The 19,285-nt window shown below is 41.7% G+C and overlaps 1 protein-coding gene across 2 annotated transcripts in view; it reads right to left on the minus strand.

Annotated features, from left to right (window-relative positions):
* cdk14 (cyclin dependent kinase 14) overlaps positions 1-19,285 on the minus strand; it is a 167,653-nt gene that overhangs the window by 108,071 nt on the left and 40,297 nt on the right. Inside the window, exons 1-2 of one of the 2 annotated variants that reach the window (XM_029505327.1) lie at positions 18,246-18,345; positions 219-464 (exon numbers count right to left, since the gene is read on the minus strand). In XM_029505327.1, the coding sequence (XP_029361187.1) occupies positions 219-449 (231 nt within the window). In that variant the 5' untranslated portion in view covers positions 450-464; positions 18,246-18,345. Of the gene's footprint in view, positions 1-218; positions 465-18,245; positions 18,346-19,285 lie in introns of those variants that run through there. The other variant, XM_029505326.1, reaches the window with a different exon arrangement.

Below are 19,285 nucleotides of genomic sequence, written 5' to 3' on the forward strand. Positions count from 1 at the left end.
AAAAGAGTTAAGCTTGCCGCCATTCACTGCTAAAGCAAGCAGCAAAGTCAGTTTGGCTTTATCTCCGTGTTTGCTTTGAAATCTAGAATCTAGAGGATTCTAGATGGTGACTGTTACATGGAAGACTTTTACGAGCATAAAGAGCCAGAGAGGAGGTAAATTTCTAGATTCCATATGAATCCAGAACATTTGAATGTGTGACACTTAGGTGTACTTACAGAGCTAGGGCTGGAGTGACGCCGCAGTTTGGGCGACTCCTTTCCGGCAGATGAACTCTTGGCATTGATGCAGGCATTGTTCTCAGAGTGGACCCTCTTCACCTGACTGGCGGGCTTCTCGAATGGGTCAAAGCCACTCTGCGTGCGTTGAACTCTCACCTTCTTGTCCTCAGGAATGGTATCCAGGGGCTTGATGACCGAGTCTGTTCCCTGGCAGCTGCGTGTGGACATCTTTGTGACACATATCTGTCAAAATTTGAAAGAGGAAACAGAAGAAAAAATAGAGAGGAGAAAAAAGTGAGCATTAAAGGAAAAAGAATCCATCTGCGATTACCAGTGTTCAGCCAAAAACTGACTGTGCCCCCGTCTTCCAGATCCTGCCTGTTTTTCATCTCGCTGTCAGCCTGGGTCTCTTCCCTCCCTGCAGAGCCTTGCTGCTACCTCAGTACTAAGATGAGTCTTTTCATCTCCATCCCTCTTTTCTCTGATCAAAACAGCTCCAGCCTGCTTCAGCTCTGCTAGCTGCAGCTGCTGTTTCCATACTGTACGTTTACACAATTCCACATTATCTCTGACACACATCTACTCATACATACTATTATGAAACAGGCTGGAGATCGTCTCCTACAAGGCCATCGGGCACATGCACAGCCCTCCACATTCATCTATTTTCCAACACAAAGCACCTCACCAGCTGCTCCTCCAGCAGGGCCTGTGTGCATTGAACACAAAGGATGCACACGGCATGACATGTTTTGCCACAGCTCCCTTCAGATTAAATATTTAGGCCTGGGCTCCCCTGCAGGAAGAACCTCCAATTACCCTAATACACAAGGAGGGGTCATCTTGCAGCTTGCTGGCCTATTCTTTAACTTGGGCCAGGTTTCACCGGACACACTAACGCTTTTCCCACCAAACAGACACACTTCACCGTGGCACTAATTTTAGATTAAACAAAAAGCCTGTGCTTTGTGTTTTAAATAGGACAATACATAAATTTAGCTCTCATCTATTAAAATATTACACTGTTGATTTATCTGTCACTGGTTGTTGAATTTATTAGCTATTACAGAGGCATGACAGCAACAAGTTTAAGATAGTGTTACAATGATGGAATGCTTTCTCCAGACAAGTTTTAAACTCTTTAAACAGTCTTCTGCAATTTAAAATATTTAGTTTCATGTAGTTTTCCCACATAAACACAGGAAAACTAGAAATGAAAGTACGTCTTGCTGAGGAATCTGTTAGTTAGCTAGTTACCATTTTATATTTGTTAATTCTGCTCTTCAGCTTGTAACTGACAGTAGTTGACACAATGTTATTGTGACTTTGCTTATGCTAACTCTAGCTCTCTGTTATGACAGCATAGCAGGTTCATGACGTATTATGCTTTTGCTGTCTAAATCATTGATTCACTGCAGTTCAAGTTGGAAAAACTCAAAATTGCTGCTGTAGTGAGGACTGGGTTCAGTCCTCAACCAGTTCAATATTGTCCTAACTATAGGAATCACACACATCATTTTAAAATTATGAAAATGAAAAATTGTGTAGAAGGTGGTCGTAATGTCTGTAAAACTGCTGTTTTATTGAAATGGTGGAAAAGGATTGGAGCATGTTTCTGCACATCAGCTTAAATTCCAGCAATGCCATGTATTGACACTGTAGCCACAAGTTATTAGATTCCCAGCTGCAAACCATGTCTGTCAGTGTGGATAATTATCCTTACCTAGAATAGCATTAGCACCACATATGCAGACTCAGCAGACAGACGACAAAAGCTTGAATGGAAACTGAACTTTGGAACATATTAGACGCAGGACTGAATTTGACAGAATTTCTCCGTGCTGAGTTTCGGCTCGTATATGGAACACCTGTGTTGATGCTGTGTTGATGCGTAGTCCTCGTTCTTTTATCTACACAGGTTTGGAAAAAATGACCAGGAATCATGAAGGAAAACTACTAAGAATCATAAGAATTGTGTAACATAATTGTGATTAGTTGGGTGTGAATATCTTATTCACTCAAGCAGAAGTGCACACACAAACACACATAATGGATTCATCACCATGGAAACCTCTGATCAGCAGTTTTACAGTCTAATTCTTCAGTTCCTCTCAAACACACTCCACAGTCTCAACATCTGAAACAGCTATGTCTAACCAATGCTGAAAAATAAACACAAAACTAACTAACACAGAGTTAGAGAAGAACTAAAAAAAGAACTAATATCCATCAAGAGAAGCACTATGATGTCATCATTCATCACTGACACAGCGACCACACATTAGTATGAGCATGAGATGCTTTTTCATCCCATCAGATAAAAATACATCTGTATTCTGTCAGATGTCCATTGACCTGAGATAGGATTGGCCAAGCTCCAGTCGAGATCCTCGACCCTGCTAGTCTCCATCTTAGCTATCAAGCTAATGTTAGCCTGATAAAACTTAATCTACTGCTGTCAGTTCACATTGCTGTCAATGAGTGAACATAATCTATGGCTAGAAACGAACATGGTGATTATTAATTATATCTGGTTTTCATTAATAACAGCACAGTTTTTGAGATTTTTACTATGGCAAATGAAAATGGAAAAACTCAAAACTCAAAAAGTGTAATGATTGTGGGCTCAAGTGCAATCAAGTAGTTGCTCCTGATTTAATAATGTATCCCCAGATAACTACAGAAGTGGCATTTTCTACTCAAAAGAACATCAGGCAGTCAATGAACAAAGACTTGAAATGTGTAGTTAATAAATCAAACTATTAATATCATTATCCTAAATTGGGGAGCAACCTCAATGGTAATTCATCTCATGTGGGATATAAATTTTAAAATGTCAAATCAAATCAAATCAAATCAGATTTATTTGTATAGCGCCAAATCATAACAAAGTTACATCAAGGCACTTTACATATAGAGCAGGTCTAGACCAAACTCTTTATAAATTTATTTAAAGAGACCCAACAGATCCCCCGATGAGCAAGCACTTGGTGACAGTGGCAAGGAAAAACTTCCTTTAAGAGGCAGAAACCTCGAGCAGAACCAGGCTCAGGGGGGGCGGCCATCTGCCTCGACCGGTTGGGTTGAGAGAGAGAGAGAGAGAGAGAGAGAGAGAGAGAGAGAGAGACAGGCAGGCAGGCATTGGAGGGGGGGGGGGGGGGGTGTAGGCAGGAACATGTTGTTGCATGAAGTTCATGGAGTTGAGCTGTAATACAGAATTCTGTATTCTGTATTCTGTAAATGTGTCTGACAAATAAAAACAATAAATCACATGGCCCCATGCTGTTTCCCAAAAAAAAAAAAAAAAAATATATATATATATATATATATATGTATATTCAAGTGAGTGAGCATGAGAATTGGGCAGAAAATCAAACTGGTGAGGAATAAAAAGATGAGGAATTTGGTAATAAGGCTGCTGAGCTGTCACAAACAGGAATTCCATCCTGGTGCAATATGATGTCCTCAGTGAAAGCAACTGGACTGAAAACAGCACATACATGACGAAAAAGGCATACACACAATAAACTATCAGCTGTTCAACATGTCGGAGCAATAAAAAGGTCGCCAAAGTTCTTAAAGATGGGTCAACACTGAGTCTGACAGGCTGTAAAAAAAGACTTCAGAGAGATTTGAGTGACTGAAACCCTACATGATGCTACCACACTTAAATTAATGAACCAATGATTTAAAACTAGTATGTTTTGTTTCAAGCAACACTTTGAATCACTATTGAACACAGTTCGTAGTTCACCAGCAGAGGTGGGGCATGGTGAGCTACACTTACTCCTGCAGGACAGCAGGAATCTGAAACCAAATGCATGACTTGTGAGACAAAGTATCACATTAATAAATGTTTATTTACGAAGTTTAACTCAAAATCACTCTTGCAGGAAACAAACTGGTATGAAATGAACAGCAAAAGTAGAGACAAATGGAGCAAGCAAATTCTTGAAAATTGCTACACAATTAAAAGCAAAAGGCACAAGACAATGCTTGGAGAAAACTAAACAAGGTAGCAAAAAAAATTACAAGGCAAAGCTTGACAAAAGGATCAAAGGATCAACATAAATCATGAAACTAGACAAGGCAAAGGACATGGGCTTAATGTGAGATGGCTTATTTCTACAGCACAGGACAAAGAAAGATGTCGACTATATATATCGACAAAGTAATGGGGAGCAGGTGAACACAGTCAGGACAGAGAAATGCAATCAGTCTGGTACAAGAGGAAGGGCAAGCAAACTGAAACACAAGGAGAGTTGGAATTTCAAAATAAAACAGGAAATGATGAGACAACATTGACAAGACAACAGAGTCCCAGGACATGACAGTTACTTTCATCTAGTCCATCTTTCTTAGCCTAATGGCATGCACAGATGTCCTGCTCTTTGTGTGTGTGAGTTTCCTAGAAACAGTCTTTGTGAACGAAATGGTTATAAAAGTGTGTTTCTGTTCTTCCATCTACGCTCCATTTGGAATATGACACCCTCCCTGTGCCTCATCGTTAGTCCTCATTAGTGTTAAAAACACATCTGTGCTTGGTTGCAGTTTTCTCTTTGCATGCACACAAACGTCATTTCCGTAACATACTCAACATATTCACAGTTGTATAGATGCTCGTTTCAACAGGATGATGGTGTCAAAAGGCCCCCAGACTGTCCCAATAAGGTTGATCTTTGTAGCTTTGGTGGAGTATTTCAAATTTTTCATTAGGATCGACCTGAATAATCCTATAGTAATCCTGCGGTGTGTCACAGCTGCATCTTTAGTGCTGTGCGAGGCCTATGACTATTGTCTAGTTCTATGTCTTTGAATACCTGGATTCATTGAAGAAATTCATTATCAAATCTGACATTCATAATCTCTCTTGCATCATCTGTTTTGCCTCTTTCTGACACAGCAAAAACAAGGAAAGAGCTGTCATAAGAGTCGAAACCATGAAACGCCTTTCAGACGTGCTGTGTTGCCTAGATACAGGAGGACCACGCAGCATCATTAGGCTGTGCTTTTTTTCCTTCATCGCATTGTGTTGAAGGAATGGAAGGCATTGAAGCAAGCGCAGGCCTTTTAGTGCTTTTTCATTATTCTTGCACCTCAACTCAAGAATAATGTCTGGTCTATGTGTGGATCCAGCTGTGTTTATGCCCAGGGGTGTGGTGACATTTCTTTTCAGACCAAGGACCACCTGACACAAAGCACTGACACCATGATCATGGAGACTGACCCCCCATACATCCCTAAAATCCCATAAGGCTAAACAGCTTAACATGTATGCAGCTTTTTCCTTTCATGTATCTAGCATTTTAACACCACCACCCTTATTGGATACACACGTGGTACACATTGGATGGCTAACTAGGGATGGGACGATTATAGTGAGAAGTATAGCCACGGTTTTACAATGAACACACTTATTATGGATTTGGATGGTGTTGTTCCTGAAATATTTATTCGATTTTAACAATTTATTTAACACATGCATGCACGCGCAAACATACTTGTCATAAACCACATACCTTTGTAGTGAAGTTGTGAACCTGTTGTGTACCTAATTGTGAGTGTCTCTGGATGGTGATCGGGTAGATGTTTTAATAAATTTGATGTGTTGGCTGCAGCGTTTTTGATGCAGGTTCGTCACATTTTGTGGCCGTCATCCTAAGCGACCTCCGTCATCATTTTTATAACAGAGATGCTCCCACACTAACCATTTCATCTGTTTTTGGATGGATAAAAATTGCTAGCTCCATCCGCCTTTGTTCCTCCAGCAGCGTGAGCTTCATATGCAATTTAGCTGGCATAGGCACCAACTTTTACTCTGTCCCTTAGGAAAAAGAACAAGCAAAAACCTCTCTGCATTCCAGGGCCTTTTGCTGAGAGCATTTTTTTCTGGCTGCAGGGCAGTTTGCTAAACAGTCCTTTACCATTGACGCCCCTCTTTTTTTGGTAAGCATAATCACTTGGTTTTTCTTTTTTTAATCTCTGTATTACTGAGTCACTACGGCACTACGGTTGAATAATTTTGACAGTTTAAATAACGTTTAAGGGTAAAACCGGTTAATAGTAGGATCCCTATGGCTAGCAGGTGCTGATAATGGAAATATAGCACAATCCCAGGGCAATCACAGATCCCAGGGTATCTGTGACCTTCAGATTTCTTTTCGAATGTACACAGTTTTTTTTTTTTTATTTAAATTTTCAAAAAAACTCTGAAATTGTCAAAGCTCTAAACTTCAAAATGCTGTTCAGATTATAGTGTTGAATTTACATGATATTTTGCCAGATCTACTCCCAGTCATCTTTGTAGACCACAAGATGACACAAGAGTCCACAAATTAGGCTCACTGGTTTAAATTGAGCCAAATTAGATAAAATGGAAAAGAGAACCGAAAATGTCATTTCCCTATATGAGGATGAAGGGTCTTAGGTCAACACTTGGATGATACTAATTCTCTGTTCTACAGTAAAAATGGTACTGAAGGTACTGTAGAAAATTGACTTTCCCAGGATGAAGGTCTGACATTAAACTTAATAACAGCAATTGGAGCAACAGGTCCACCCTGATTTGTAACCTGTTCATGCCCTGAAACAATACTCTGTCTGTGAACTGCTACTATGAACTGGTCAAGCATAAGCCACACACAATGTTCATAGAAGTCACAATAACCTGTTTATGCTAACATCATTCATTTATCTTTTACTGCTGGAGCCAATCCCAGCTCACGTTGAGGGAGGGGGGGGGCAGGGGGGTACACACAAAGACAGGTTGCCATTCCATCACAGGGTCAACACACAGAGACAGACAGAGACCAACAACCACTCACACTCACATTCTGACCTACAGACTATTTAGAGTCACCAATTAACCCAAACATGATGTCTTTGGATGGTGGGAGGAAACAGAAGTATCTGGAGGAAACCCACACAGACACGAGGAGAACATGCAAACTCTGCACAGAAAGGCCTCAGGTATTCAACAATAGCAGGCTATTCTTATACTGTTATTGTGAAGTCTATAAAAGCAGCAAAAATTAGCATTAAATTATTTTACACACAATAAGTACGTCAGCTAAAGTTGCTGCTGAGATGCCGACTATGTATAATAATCTGTGTTTTTTAATTGGTACGGGTACAAACTAGTGACACATCCTCTAAAAAGACTGACTGACACTTCAGACTGTCAGAACCCGATGGATTGCCGACTCCAGGTGGGGAATGAGTCCTGTGAAGGTGCTCAAAATAGGTCAGGGTCTTGTTCACGAGTGAGGGAACTCTGGAGAATCGGGACAGTTGGTGCGGTACTGCTTTCGCTGTACCCCACCATTGTCACAAAAAGGGAGCTGAGCCAGAAAGCAAAGCTCTCAATATACCAGTCTCCCTTCATTCCTCCCCTCACCTTTGGTCATGAGCAACATAATGATCAAAGGTGACAATGTTAGCATGTGCCAAAGGTGACACAAAATTGTGGATACAAGCAGCTGAGATGGGTTTTCTCCCCAGGGTGGCTGGGGTCTCCCTTAGAGATAGGGTGAGATGCTCGGTCATCCAGGAGCTGTTGCTCTTTTGTGCATAAAGCAGACATTGAGGTGATTCAGGAATCTGATAAGGATGGCACCTGGGCGTCTCCCTAGGGAGGTGCTCCTGGCACATCTTCTGTAACTGGGAGGACACCTCGGGGTGGACCCAGGACCATGTGGAAAGATTATATCATCCAAATTAAATCCAAATTTGAATTCACACCCCTCCACTGTGAGCAGGATACACTTGAGCTGTACTGGATACTTACATGTACCTTGCTTGCTTAGTTGTCATGACAGCTTCCTGGATATTGTGTATCTGTGGATGTGTAAACAAACACGCTCAAAACAATCAGCTAGTACTTTGAAACAACTGGTAGCAGTATAGTGTTTACATGGTAATAAACTTGGGGCCAACATTTGATGATCTCAAATGTTGACAAATTTCCTACCAAAAATATGATGTTGCATATTTCATGTTAAATTGAGGATTCTATCAAAATGTTGGCTATCATCTAAGTTTACATGCTACAGCTACACAGATCAATATTTTAATGTGAACATTTAACATGAACAATGGATAGATAGATAGAGCCAAAATGATACATACAGCAACTGACTCCTAAATATCCCCAAAGCAAACAGGGCCATTACATCAGTGGTGCTACGATGAGACTGCATGGAAAAATATAATGCCAAAACAAGACATGTTTAAAAAAAAGCACAGAAGCAAATAGTCCATCTGATAGGGAATCAGAGCAGGTTCTCAAAATAATGAGTCAGAATCCACACTGCTATGAAATGTCATTGAATGCACCACAAGTCTCAGTCTTACTAAAATTTAAAGCTTCCTTGAAGCTTGCATTATGCCAGAGGTTTCCATATATTCACAACTCTAACGTTAGCATCCATCTGGAAAACAGATGGGACCATTTAGTGACTAAAGGTGCAAGGTAGGAGGTATTCTGTGGATGACCTGAGAAATTAAGCTTTCCTCCGCTTGTGAGGATGGGATGCTCCACCAACACAGGAAAATCTCAGTGCGGAGGCAATTACACCATATTGATTCTGGTTGAAGGACAGCTTCTTTAATCATGAACCCACTCTCTGCCAGTACACACATGAACACATAAACAATCTGTGATAAACTGCATTTTCCTATCTGATTTACTCTCGGCTGCGGCAGTGACCCCATTATCCCATAGGGATCATTTAAGATTTATCTTATCTCAGGGTTGTCATATGAATGGCTAATGGAAAAGGTAGGCAGTAACACAGTGGGCAGACCCAGGCTAATGCACAGAAGTAGAGGCCATAAAAGACCAATCGGCCATAAAGCCTACTTATCTGCTCCGCTCACTCAACTCTGTCAACCATGTTAACATGGCCACATCTGGGACTCACCCACTGGATGAACGCATCACCGTTTCAGAAAGACAAAGTAAGGCTATCGACTTTCCTTGGCTCTTAGTTCTGGGCTCAAGATAAGTGAGACGATACATCAGGGGGGAGACTGGAAAAAACACCTCATCCTCCTCTCTACCAACAGCACCCTCTGTAGAGCACAGGCCTGTGTTTCAGTGTTTCTCAATGACAGACAAAACTGTGTGCCTGTGTGTGTGTGTGTATGATAAAAATATCTGGTTCCTCCTCAAACACAGCAGTCTTTTGTGCAATGCCTTGGCCAGAACCTTTTGACAGAGATTTGAACTGTACACGAGTGAAAGCCCCATGAACCAAGCAATCAAAATTCAGTATAACAGGAGAACGCCTGACTTACGGTTAAGCTCACACGTCAGAATCACAGATGGTCCATCTCAGACCGCTGATGTACAGTTGATAACAATGGGAGCACATGTTAGCTAGTGCTAATTGAATCTGAAGGGATACAGAGCGCCTTTAGGCTCTGTTTTGGTCTCTGCTCTGCAGCTGCTAAATGTCACTCTTAGCCAAGCCTTGGAACACCAAGCCAATCAACAATCAATGTATAAAAATATGGGTGGTTAAACAACATGTGAAACCAACAGAAATAAGCAGCTGTCCTTTTTTGGCAGATCACTCCACAGATTAAAAAACAAATACAAAGTTCGAATTTTTTCGTTCATCACACACCACTTCGGCTACTTCTCACAAACTGTCAGCGGTGAATTCATTTAAAAAACACTACAGCACCAAAGTATTTTCTATGTAATACAGAACTGTGTCCTCAGCATCTGAACCCCCTTGTGTGTTGTAATTTTAGCTTCTCTGTTCCTTGCTTTGGTTCACAGAACAAATATGTGTGTTCATAAGCACACAGGTGAGACACTAACCACATGTGACATGGCCACCTTCCAGAATTTCCTGAAGAAATCTCTAAAAAGGCCTCAGATGAAGGCACAGCTGCTGCACAATCAAAAAAATCTTTTACTACTGTCTGTCTTTTCCTGTTCTATCATCTTTACCAGCTCCATCACCGTCTTTACCAGCTCCATCACCGTTTTTACCAGCTCCATCACCGTCTTTACCAGCTGCATCACCGTCTTTACCAGCTCCATCACCGTCTTTACCAGCTCCATCACCGTCTTTACCAGCTGCATCACCGTCTTTACCAGCTGCATCACCGTCTTTACCAGCTCCATCACCGTCTTTACCAGCTCCATCACCGTCTTTACCAGCTGCATCACCGTCTTTACCAGCTGCATCACCGTCTTTACCAGCTCCATCACCGTCTTTACCAGCTGCATCACCGTCTTTACCAGCTGCATCACCGTTTTTACCAGCTCCATCACCGTCTTTACCAGCTGCATCACCGTCTTTACCAGCTGCATCACCGTCTTTACCAGCTCCATCACCGTCTTTACCACCGCCATCACCGTCTTTACCAGCTCCATCACCGTCTTTACCAGCTCCATCACCGTCTTTACCACCGCCATCACCGTCTTTACCAGCTGCATCACCGTTTTTACCAGCTCCATCACCGTCTTTACCAGCTCCATCACCGTCTTTACCAGCTGCATCACCGTCTTTACCAGCTCCATCACCGTCTTTACCACCGCCATCACCGTCTTTACCAGCTGCATCACCGTCTTTACCAGCTCCATCACCGTCTTTACCAGCTCCATCACCGTCTTTACCACCGCCATCACCGTCTTTACCAGCTCCATCACCGTCTTTACCAGCTCCATCACCGTCTTTACCAGCTCCATCACCGTCTTTACCACCGCCATCACCGTCTTTACCAGCTCCATCACCGTCTTTACCAGCTGCATCACCGTCTTTACCAGCTCCATCACCGTCTTTACCAGCTCCATCACCGTCTTTACCAGCTCCATCACCGTCTTTACCACCGCCATCACCGTCTTTACCAGCTGCATCACCGTCTTTACCAGCTCCATCACCGTCTTTACCAGCTCCATCACCGTCTTTACCAGCTGCATCACCGTCTTTACCAGCTCCATCACTGTCTTTACCAGCTCCATCACTGTCTTTACCAGCTGCATCACCGTCTTTACCAGCTCCATCACCGTCTTTACCAGCTCCATCACCGTCTTTACCAGCTGCATCACCGTCTTTACCAGCTGCATCACCGTCTTTACCAGCTCCATCACTGTCTTTACCAGCTGCATCACCGTCTTTACCAGCTCCATCACCGTCTTTACCAGCTCCATCACCGTCTTTACCAGCTCCATCACCGTCTTTACCACCGCCATCACCGTCTTTACCAGCTCCATCACTGTCTTTACCAGCTCCATCACCGTCTTTACCACCGCCATCACCGTCTTTACCAGCTGCATCACTGTCTTTACCAGCTCCATCACTGTCTTTACCAGCTCCATCACTGTCTTTACCAGCTGCATCACCGTCAGCTAATTAGCTGTTATTTATGTTATGTTAACATTAGCATCACTACCAAGCATATCATGGCAATGTTAGCATGTGCCAATGGTTTTGACTAGTGCCTTTTTTTTCTGCATGAGGTAACAACAATCAGCTGTGCTTTTTGTTGACTGTCTTGTAATTTTTTTTGGAAAAGACACTGTGGGGCTCTTATAAGCAGGAGGATGTCCCTCCTTCAGGGAGCATATGTCACATCTGCCAGCCAATAAGGACGGGTGCAGTGGAATATAACTTCTGGAGACATGTCCAATGAGGGTGTTCTATTGTGAGAAACTGAATTTTGAAGGAGAACACTTTGATTACTTAAAATGAGAATCGGAATGGAGTTGGACTGGTTGTGTAGTGCAACATCTAGTGTCTGTCACAGTCATTTATAGAACCTTCAAAGTGTCGCAAGGCAGAACAAAAAAAAAAAAAAAAAATGCATTCAGTCCATGGCCTTTAAGGTTTGTGTGACCAGTTGTGTCTCCATATATGTACATAAAATGATTTTTGAGTTTTCATATATTTTAGGTACATTTGCAATATGAAACACTGTTTGATTTTTGACATCCCCACCTACTTTCCATTTCCTTGAGTTCTGTTGGCTTCCTGTCAAAGTCAATGTGACTCCTCTCTGCGAGTCACTCTCATTAACTGCAAGAGCTAAGTAAAATATATTACTCCATTTTGGTACTCCGCTGCTGAGGCTCAACATCATTTTGAACACCAGCCTTAAGAGATTGAGGATGAGTCTTAATTATCATATGAAGAGGGCTAAAATATTCTAACAGCCAAACGATGCCCCGGATAAAGTCATTTTCATTACAGTAGTGTGTATGTACACACAGTACAACAGCACCAACGACCGATAAAATGAAGGAAAGGTCAGTATTATATTTTCAGCTCAACATTATTCAAATAGGACCAAATAGGAGAACTTTGTCCAGTGACCAATTTTTGGTTCAGTCTCTCACAGTGGCCAGACAATAAATCTAAAGAATGAAATGCATCTCAGGTCTAGCCAGATGTTGATTTTCAATTAGGAAAGAAAATCATTTTCTACCTCGCATTATCATTGATGTGCTGTACAGATTGGCACACCTGAGGCAAGCACGCGGAAAATCAAGCAGCGCAATTTTAAGCCTAAATATCTCTATAGAAGAGAAATATATCAAAAATGTTACACATTTTAGAAAAGTTGAAAATTTTATGAAAATAAACCAAGATGTATTTTCAATCGAAGTTCAAGAAATCTGATGGATTAAATTGAAGCTTTAATTCATAAATACAGCTACAGGAGAAAAATACCTTTGAAAAATATCTCAGTTTTTTGTTTAAAAATGTATATTTATACACAAAAACATTGTACAACATGAGCTGATTGTCAAAAGTGTTTATTTATTTTATCCTCAAACATGTCGAATGACCAAAAAGCCTGATTCATTTTAAACCTTGAAAAGGTGAAGCCAAAGGGGACCATTCCTGTATGTGGAAACTGATAAGGTGAGTCTTCTGCTGTGATATTCACTGGCTGAATCGTGAAACTTCGGTCTGATGTTTTGTTTTGTGATGATGACGAGCTGGACCATGACTCGGCAGGTTTTCATACCATATTTATCATATCCATATTGTGTGTACATATAACTGTGTCACTGCTTTTAGAGTCTGGCAGATTGCTCCCATGTGTATCTCCACCAGTAATTCTAAACACAGCTCAAACTCAGTGACCAGAACCACACAGATTCTTTGTTCACAAATAACATCCTGAAAGAGGTCGCTCAAGTTCAGCAACATATTTGAAGGAGGAATTTTCTGGCCAGACTGTCTACCTCCTGATTAGCACAACCAGCCATTGCCTTTGACTAAGATGTTACAGAATAGAAAATGCAGGCTTATAAATGACTAAACTGGATAAGTTCCAAGCAGTTCTGGCTTCAGGAGAGCACACAATCACTCAGGAGAATGGCTGGCTGTGGCATGGTTGGACTCCATCCCAGCAGCCCTTCGACATCCTCTACCTCAACTCATCCGCAGCATCACTCTGGTCTAAAGCTGTGAAACTTATAGGAGCTCAGGAATATAGTCCAAACTTCACCAGAGCAACTTTTTGACTTTGTTCTCGTGCAAAAGTGCTGGTAGAAAAGTTCTCTCCCATAAGACAAGTCCTATTCTGAGTATTTATTACAGCTTCTCAACACCATTAAGCTCGAAAAGCAGGAAAATGAGTTCTCGTTAGTTAAGGCTAATTTGATGCCATGTTTTTGTTGTTTGTGTGTTTTGTTTTGTTGTTTTAAGCTTCTCTACTGGTAGGAAGCAAATTAAAGTTTCACTAGCAGCATCGATCCACTGTGCTGCTGGTCCAGCAGATAAAATTGCCATTGGCCACTGTATTTATCACAGAGCCACATTATTAGACTCTCAACAATCCCGAAATGGTAGTGTTTAACATCACATATATCTGCGCAGATTGCTATATCATGAAAGATGCGATCCAGTGATTTAATATTGCAACTCCATAAGGTTCAGGCAACCAGAAAAATTATATGTCATCATCAGTGTAAATTTTTTAGCTGACTTGCACTTGCCACTTAAGTAAAGTCAGATGTGCATGCTAACTTTACTTTTCATTTAGCGATGGCACCACAGATGCTTAAGTCAGTAATCAATAAATTCAATATTGAATAGTCATGGCTAGGTCCATCAAGATGTCCTGTGACATATTCCTGTTGTCTTCTATGTCTTTAATGTACCTTCTAACCTCCTTCTGACATGGACTTTGTCACTACACTTTTCCTTTTGCTCCTATCATCATGACTTGCAGAGCAACAAAACCTAACTCAGAGTTCACCAGAAGCAGACCACTGGGGATGAAGTCTCCATATGGATCTAACTGGATCCTACACTGCCAGTATAACATGATAGCATTTAGTTAGGCTGACACATTTTGCTTTTGCAGCTTTCTATTTTTTTTCTGCTTTCAAATCAAGTCAAATCAGATTTATTTGTATAGCGCTAAATCATAACAAAGTTACATCAACACACTTTACATATAGAGCAGGTCAAGACCAAACTCTTTATAAAATTATTTAAAGAGACCAACAGATCCCCCGATGAGCAAGCACTTGGTGACAGTGGCAAGGAAAAACTTCCTTTCTGCCTACATTGAGGTAACTTTGATGAGCCCATCAGACAATCAGATTAAAACTCCTGTGGAGACAGTAGTTTCAGAAACATCTTATTGTTTTTTTCTGAGATTATGCAGGTGTTTTCAAATGCTGAATAACATGACTGAGAAGGTGGAGTTCTTAAAATAAGAAGAGGCTTTTGATTGATTTAGGCTCATGTAATTTAAACGATTTAGAAATATCCATGGTGAAAGTATCCACAGCAATCAGAGCAATTGTTAGTGAAAAATAATGAGAAAAGTCAGAGAATCACAAGTGTGAGAATCAACCTGTTGGGCCAAAAACTTTTACCACCATCTAAATGCTGAAATATGACATGGGATAACTAAATATTTTAGCCTCCTGATAGTGCTGGAGGAAAAAATTCATCATAATCCACCCCCCTCTTTTGAAACATTTCCATCTGGATCATAGTGGAAAAATAACTGGGAGAACTATTCTTTCGGCTGCGTCACAAGCGTATAGAGCTAATGAATGTTTTGACAGCGGTTAGCTTGCCAGGTTGAATGGTGTTTCAATGTAGTACCGTGATTTAAATATTCTTCCCTTGTGTCATGCTGAGATCTTTCATAACAGTGAGGGCATCACGTCCATTTGAAATCAGCATATCAATATGGCATGAACTGGATGTGAATTTCATATGTAATTGGATATTGACTGCTGACTCATTAACATGAGTGCCACTTAAGCAAACACCTTCACACCTCAACACCTTCATCGATATGAGTCACAACACATGCCACTCACTCCATCTCTGAAGTATTGAATAAGAAGCATTGTTTGTGTCAGAAGCCTATATGCAGGATTTGTACTGTAACACAGGCAGCACTACAGCTCTGAATCAGTTTGACGCACAGGTATCGGTGGTTACATCAAAACAAAATGAGGGGCACACCACATGGAGGACAAAGTGGTGGTTCAACGACAGCACAAGAGAAACCTCTGCTTCACTTCACTTTCCCTCCTTTGCTTCCCTTGCTTACTTACAAAGCCAGTCAATATCACGCAGCTTGGTTTCACAAAATGCTGGAAAATTTCCAGCCAAACTGACTGAACTTGGACTCTGAAATTCGGTTACGGGGAAGTGTTTTGGTTGGTAGTTCCAACCTTTTAAGAGCAACTGAAAAACAAGTCCTGTCTTAGACCATTTGCACAAAACATCTTGAATCAAGATTTTCTTGAAAAAAAAAAAAAAAAGTTTCCTTTCCATGTCCACCACAAGTACTTAAGGTTTTCTTATTATCTCAGTGTTGTACTTAAAAAAATGACTTGAAGTCAAACCAAGACTTTAGCAACCAAACTAAGGAAAAAGTAATGGGGACACTGATCTTATCTTAAATGCAGCAGTTCCGAATGATTAATGACAATGTGGAGGATGAGTATGTGCCACAGTAGTGTTATGTGACACACCCAGTGGGCAAACTTAATGATCAGGAATTGATTTTGCACTTTACTTTTGATCGGTACACAATTTATTACTTGTCCTAATTTTCTGCAGATTTATGCTTTGAGATCTTTCCAGTCAATTATTGGTGAAGGGTTAGGGTTAGTATTTCATGCCCATTGATCAGAGATTTGACAAATCGTTCACCAAGCGTCTGCTGAGCACTGCGTCTCATTTCCTCCATTGACTAATTTCTTTTTCTTGTCTTGTTTTCTTCTGCCAGTCCTTTCAATGGGGGAGCATTGTGAGAGGGTACCATTTGAGATTCATTCACCTTTTAACATTCACAGATAAGGAGAAGCTCCACTTTAGATGTCATCAGGAAAAAAAAAAAAAAAAACTGGCCCTCTTGTGCAACTGGCCATGATCCTACCAATGGAACCCAGTGCTCGTTGAAGGAAGCTGTAGTCACTGCAGCCCCCGGTTCCTTGGCACTGGACGTGTTGGTTGATAGTCATGAATCATGGACTTTGGGAATCATTGTTTTCAAAAACCCTTACCTGCATCAATAACTATCAAAACTAGTTGTTCTAAATAAAAGCTGAAACAGAAATCCTTCAGTTAATGGCCCATTTTTTAGCGGTAGAAGCGTGAAGAAAACCACCATATTCTCAGGTTAATGATGGGGTACTGTCCTTAGCCAGCGATGTAAATGAAATGTAAGACAGATTCACAAAACTATGACAAATGCCTCACACAGACTGCATTCTCAATCCCAGGCCTCAACAGAACAGGTGGGATGCTGTGACTGTCCTGCCAGCAGGTACATGGTTACCTGAAAATATCGTTGAACAACACCAAAGTATACTGAACCCAAAATACTTGTGTGGCCAACTGTCACATGCAAATTCTGACTGAGACTTTCCAGACCCCAGTGGTAACCACCTCAAATGTGCCGACTGGACTAAATAAAAGAAAAATAATCAGTTTCAAGACATGGGTGATAATGTTGCTTTTGTTATTGACGTAGTTGAGTACTGGATGCTCGGGTCACTCAGACCTTAGTGTTCCTCTATTAAGATGACACTACTCTAGACTTGCCCGGTATCCAGACAACACTTATCCTCTCTCAAACACATGAGATCCTTATACTCCACTCCTCCTCTTTCAGCCCTCCTTCCTCTTTCTTCCTCTATCTTTTTTTCTTCACACCGCTTTGCCTGCTGTCTTTCCAAGGAGCTGCATATGGCCCTGCAGAAAGCTTCGCTACACGTCTACGTTAAGGCTGCCACAGATGGTAAATGGCCTGCCCCTGTCTCTTTCTCTCTCTTTCCGCCTCGTCTTCCCTACAGTGCCCACATTCCATCCCTCAGTGCTCAGAGAAGACAAGTGTATTGCAAAATTGCCCGGAGTGGGATGACATATTGTAGAGTGAGCAGAAATGCAGCAGAGCATTCCGTCCATTAGACCAGTAAACATCAGCACCCATTTCAGCACCACAACGGAAATGCTACCTATTAGCACAGAGGAGATGGTGGTAGTGGCTGTGTTGGTGGAGGGGTGATGGCAGGAGACTGAGACTTTGTTGCAAAAACTGCAGAAAAACACACAGACACACACACACACACAAACAGACACAGACACACTTCTCCTTCTTCCCGCTACTTCCTTCCTATCCCCACAGTCTCGTGTGACATCCTCCCCACTGAGCTTCACCGAGACTCAGGTGGTCCATCCACTTTTCAAGCTGTCATGTTAGCACGAGAACTCATCATCACACCCTGACCCTCCCCCAAAATAAGAAACACAACATATACACTCATACACAAAACAAATGCACGTAGCAATAACCCGTTTCTGCCCCCATAAAGGCATGTATGCCAACATGTTTGCACATCTGCAAAACACCTCATACCGTATTTTGTGTGTCTGGTGTGTCTGGGGAATACTATTCATGCTAAGCACACACACACTCTCACCAATGCATCCGAAGCAGAAGAAGATGGGGGTGCGGGGGCAATGACAAGGGATGCAGGACAGAATAAGCGCCAATCTCAGTCTCCCTCTTACAGCTCACCTGGATATCTCTGAAGAGCAGACAGAACGCATTCAGGCCAACCGCTCTCCCTGCAAACCAGCTCAAAACATCTCTCTCTCTCTTTTTCTCTCTCACTCTCTCTTCCTCTCTTCCGCTCCCTTCGCAAGCTGGAAATGATGAGATTGTACTACAAGCAGGGGGGAAGAAGGGGTGGGGAGAGGGGTGAAATCCGAAGCAGAGGAGGGTATTAAGAAGCTGTGTTGTTTCTGGCCAACAGCTCTGACAGATTGTGAGACTATAGTTCCTAAGGGACAAGGAGGGGAGAACAGGGGGGCAGGGCAGTTCGGAATGGGTGCGCTGCAGCAGATGGAAGTGAAAAAGGCTGTCTGCGAGGAAATCCTGAAACCCTAGAGGACCCCTGCTCAGCTGAAATGGTACAGCCCAGAGGAGTTTAAGGAAACAAGCAGTGTCTGCAGCAGCAGCAGCAGCAGCAGCAGCAGCAGTGGCAGCTAGCAGCTGAGGCTACAGTGATGCAACTACGGGATGATGTATGTGAATGTGATCTGAGTTAAGCTAACTGAAGATGCACTCTACTGACTGAAATATAAAGTCTGGCCTGAAACAATCAATCCAACTTTAAGATGCCACAAAACAAGACAATAAAATACATCCAGCTGTGTTCTTTAAGATCCCAAATAATCCCAAATCTCACCTAACACCATGATGTATCACTGAAATGTATTTTTCCTAATGCAAAAAGTCAGACCATGCAGCACCTTCTTAACAGCCTGCAAGTGACTCCGAGAGAAATGCTCAATAAACCTACAGCCTTTGACTTATAGCAAACAGCCTAAACTAGAAGGAATCAGCCCCAGCTCTTCAGTGTGTTTAACTGAAAAAAATATTACAGCACATTTGTCATTTTTCTTTTAACTTAAGTAACAGATTTTATATTAGCATATTTTAAAGGAACCACATTACATAACGCTAGACCCCCATGTCCTTTTTCATCAACAAACTTGGTCTAGGTTTGTTATTGATACAGTGTAAGTATCAAAGGTCTCAGTCCACAGAAAAAT

Source organism: Echeneis naucrates, chromosome 6, assembly GCF_900963305.1.
Source record: "Echeneis naucrates chromosome 6, fEcheNa1.1, whole genome shotgun sequence".
Lineage (NCBI taxonomy): Eukaryota > Metazoa > Chordata > Actinopteri > Carangiformes > Echeneidae > Echeneis > Echeneis naucrates.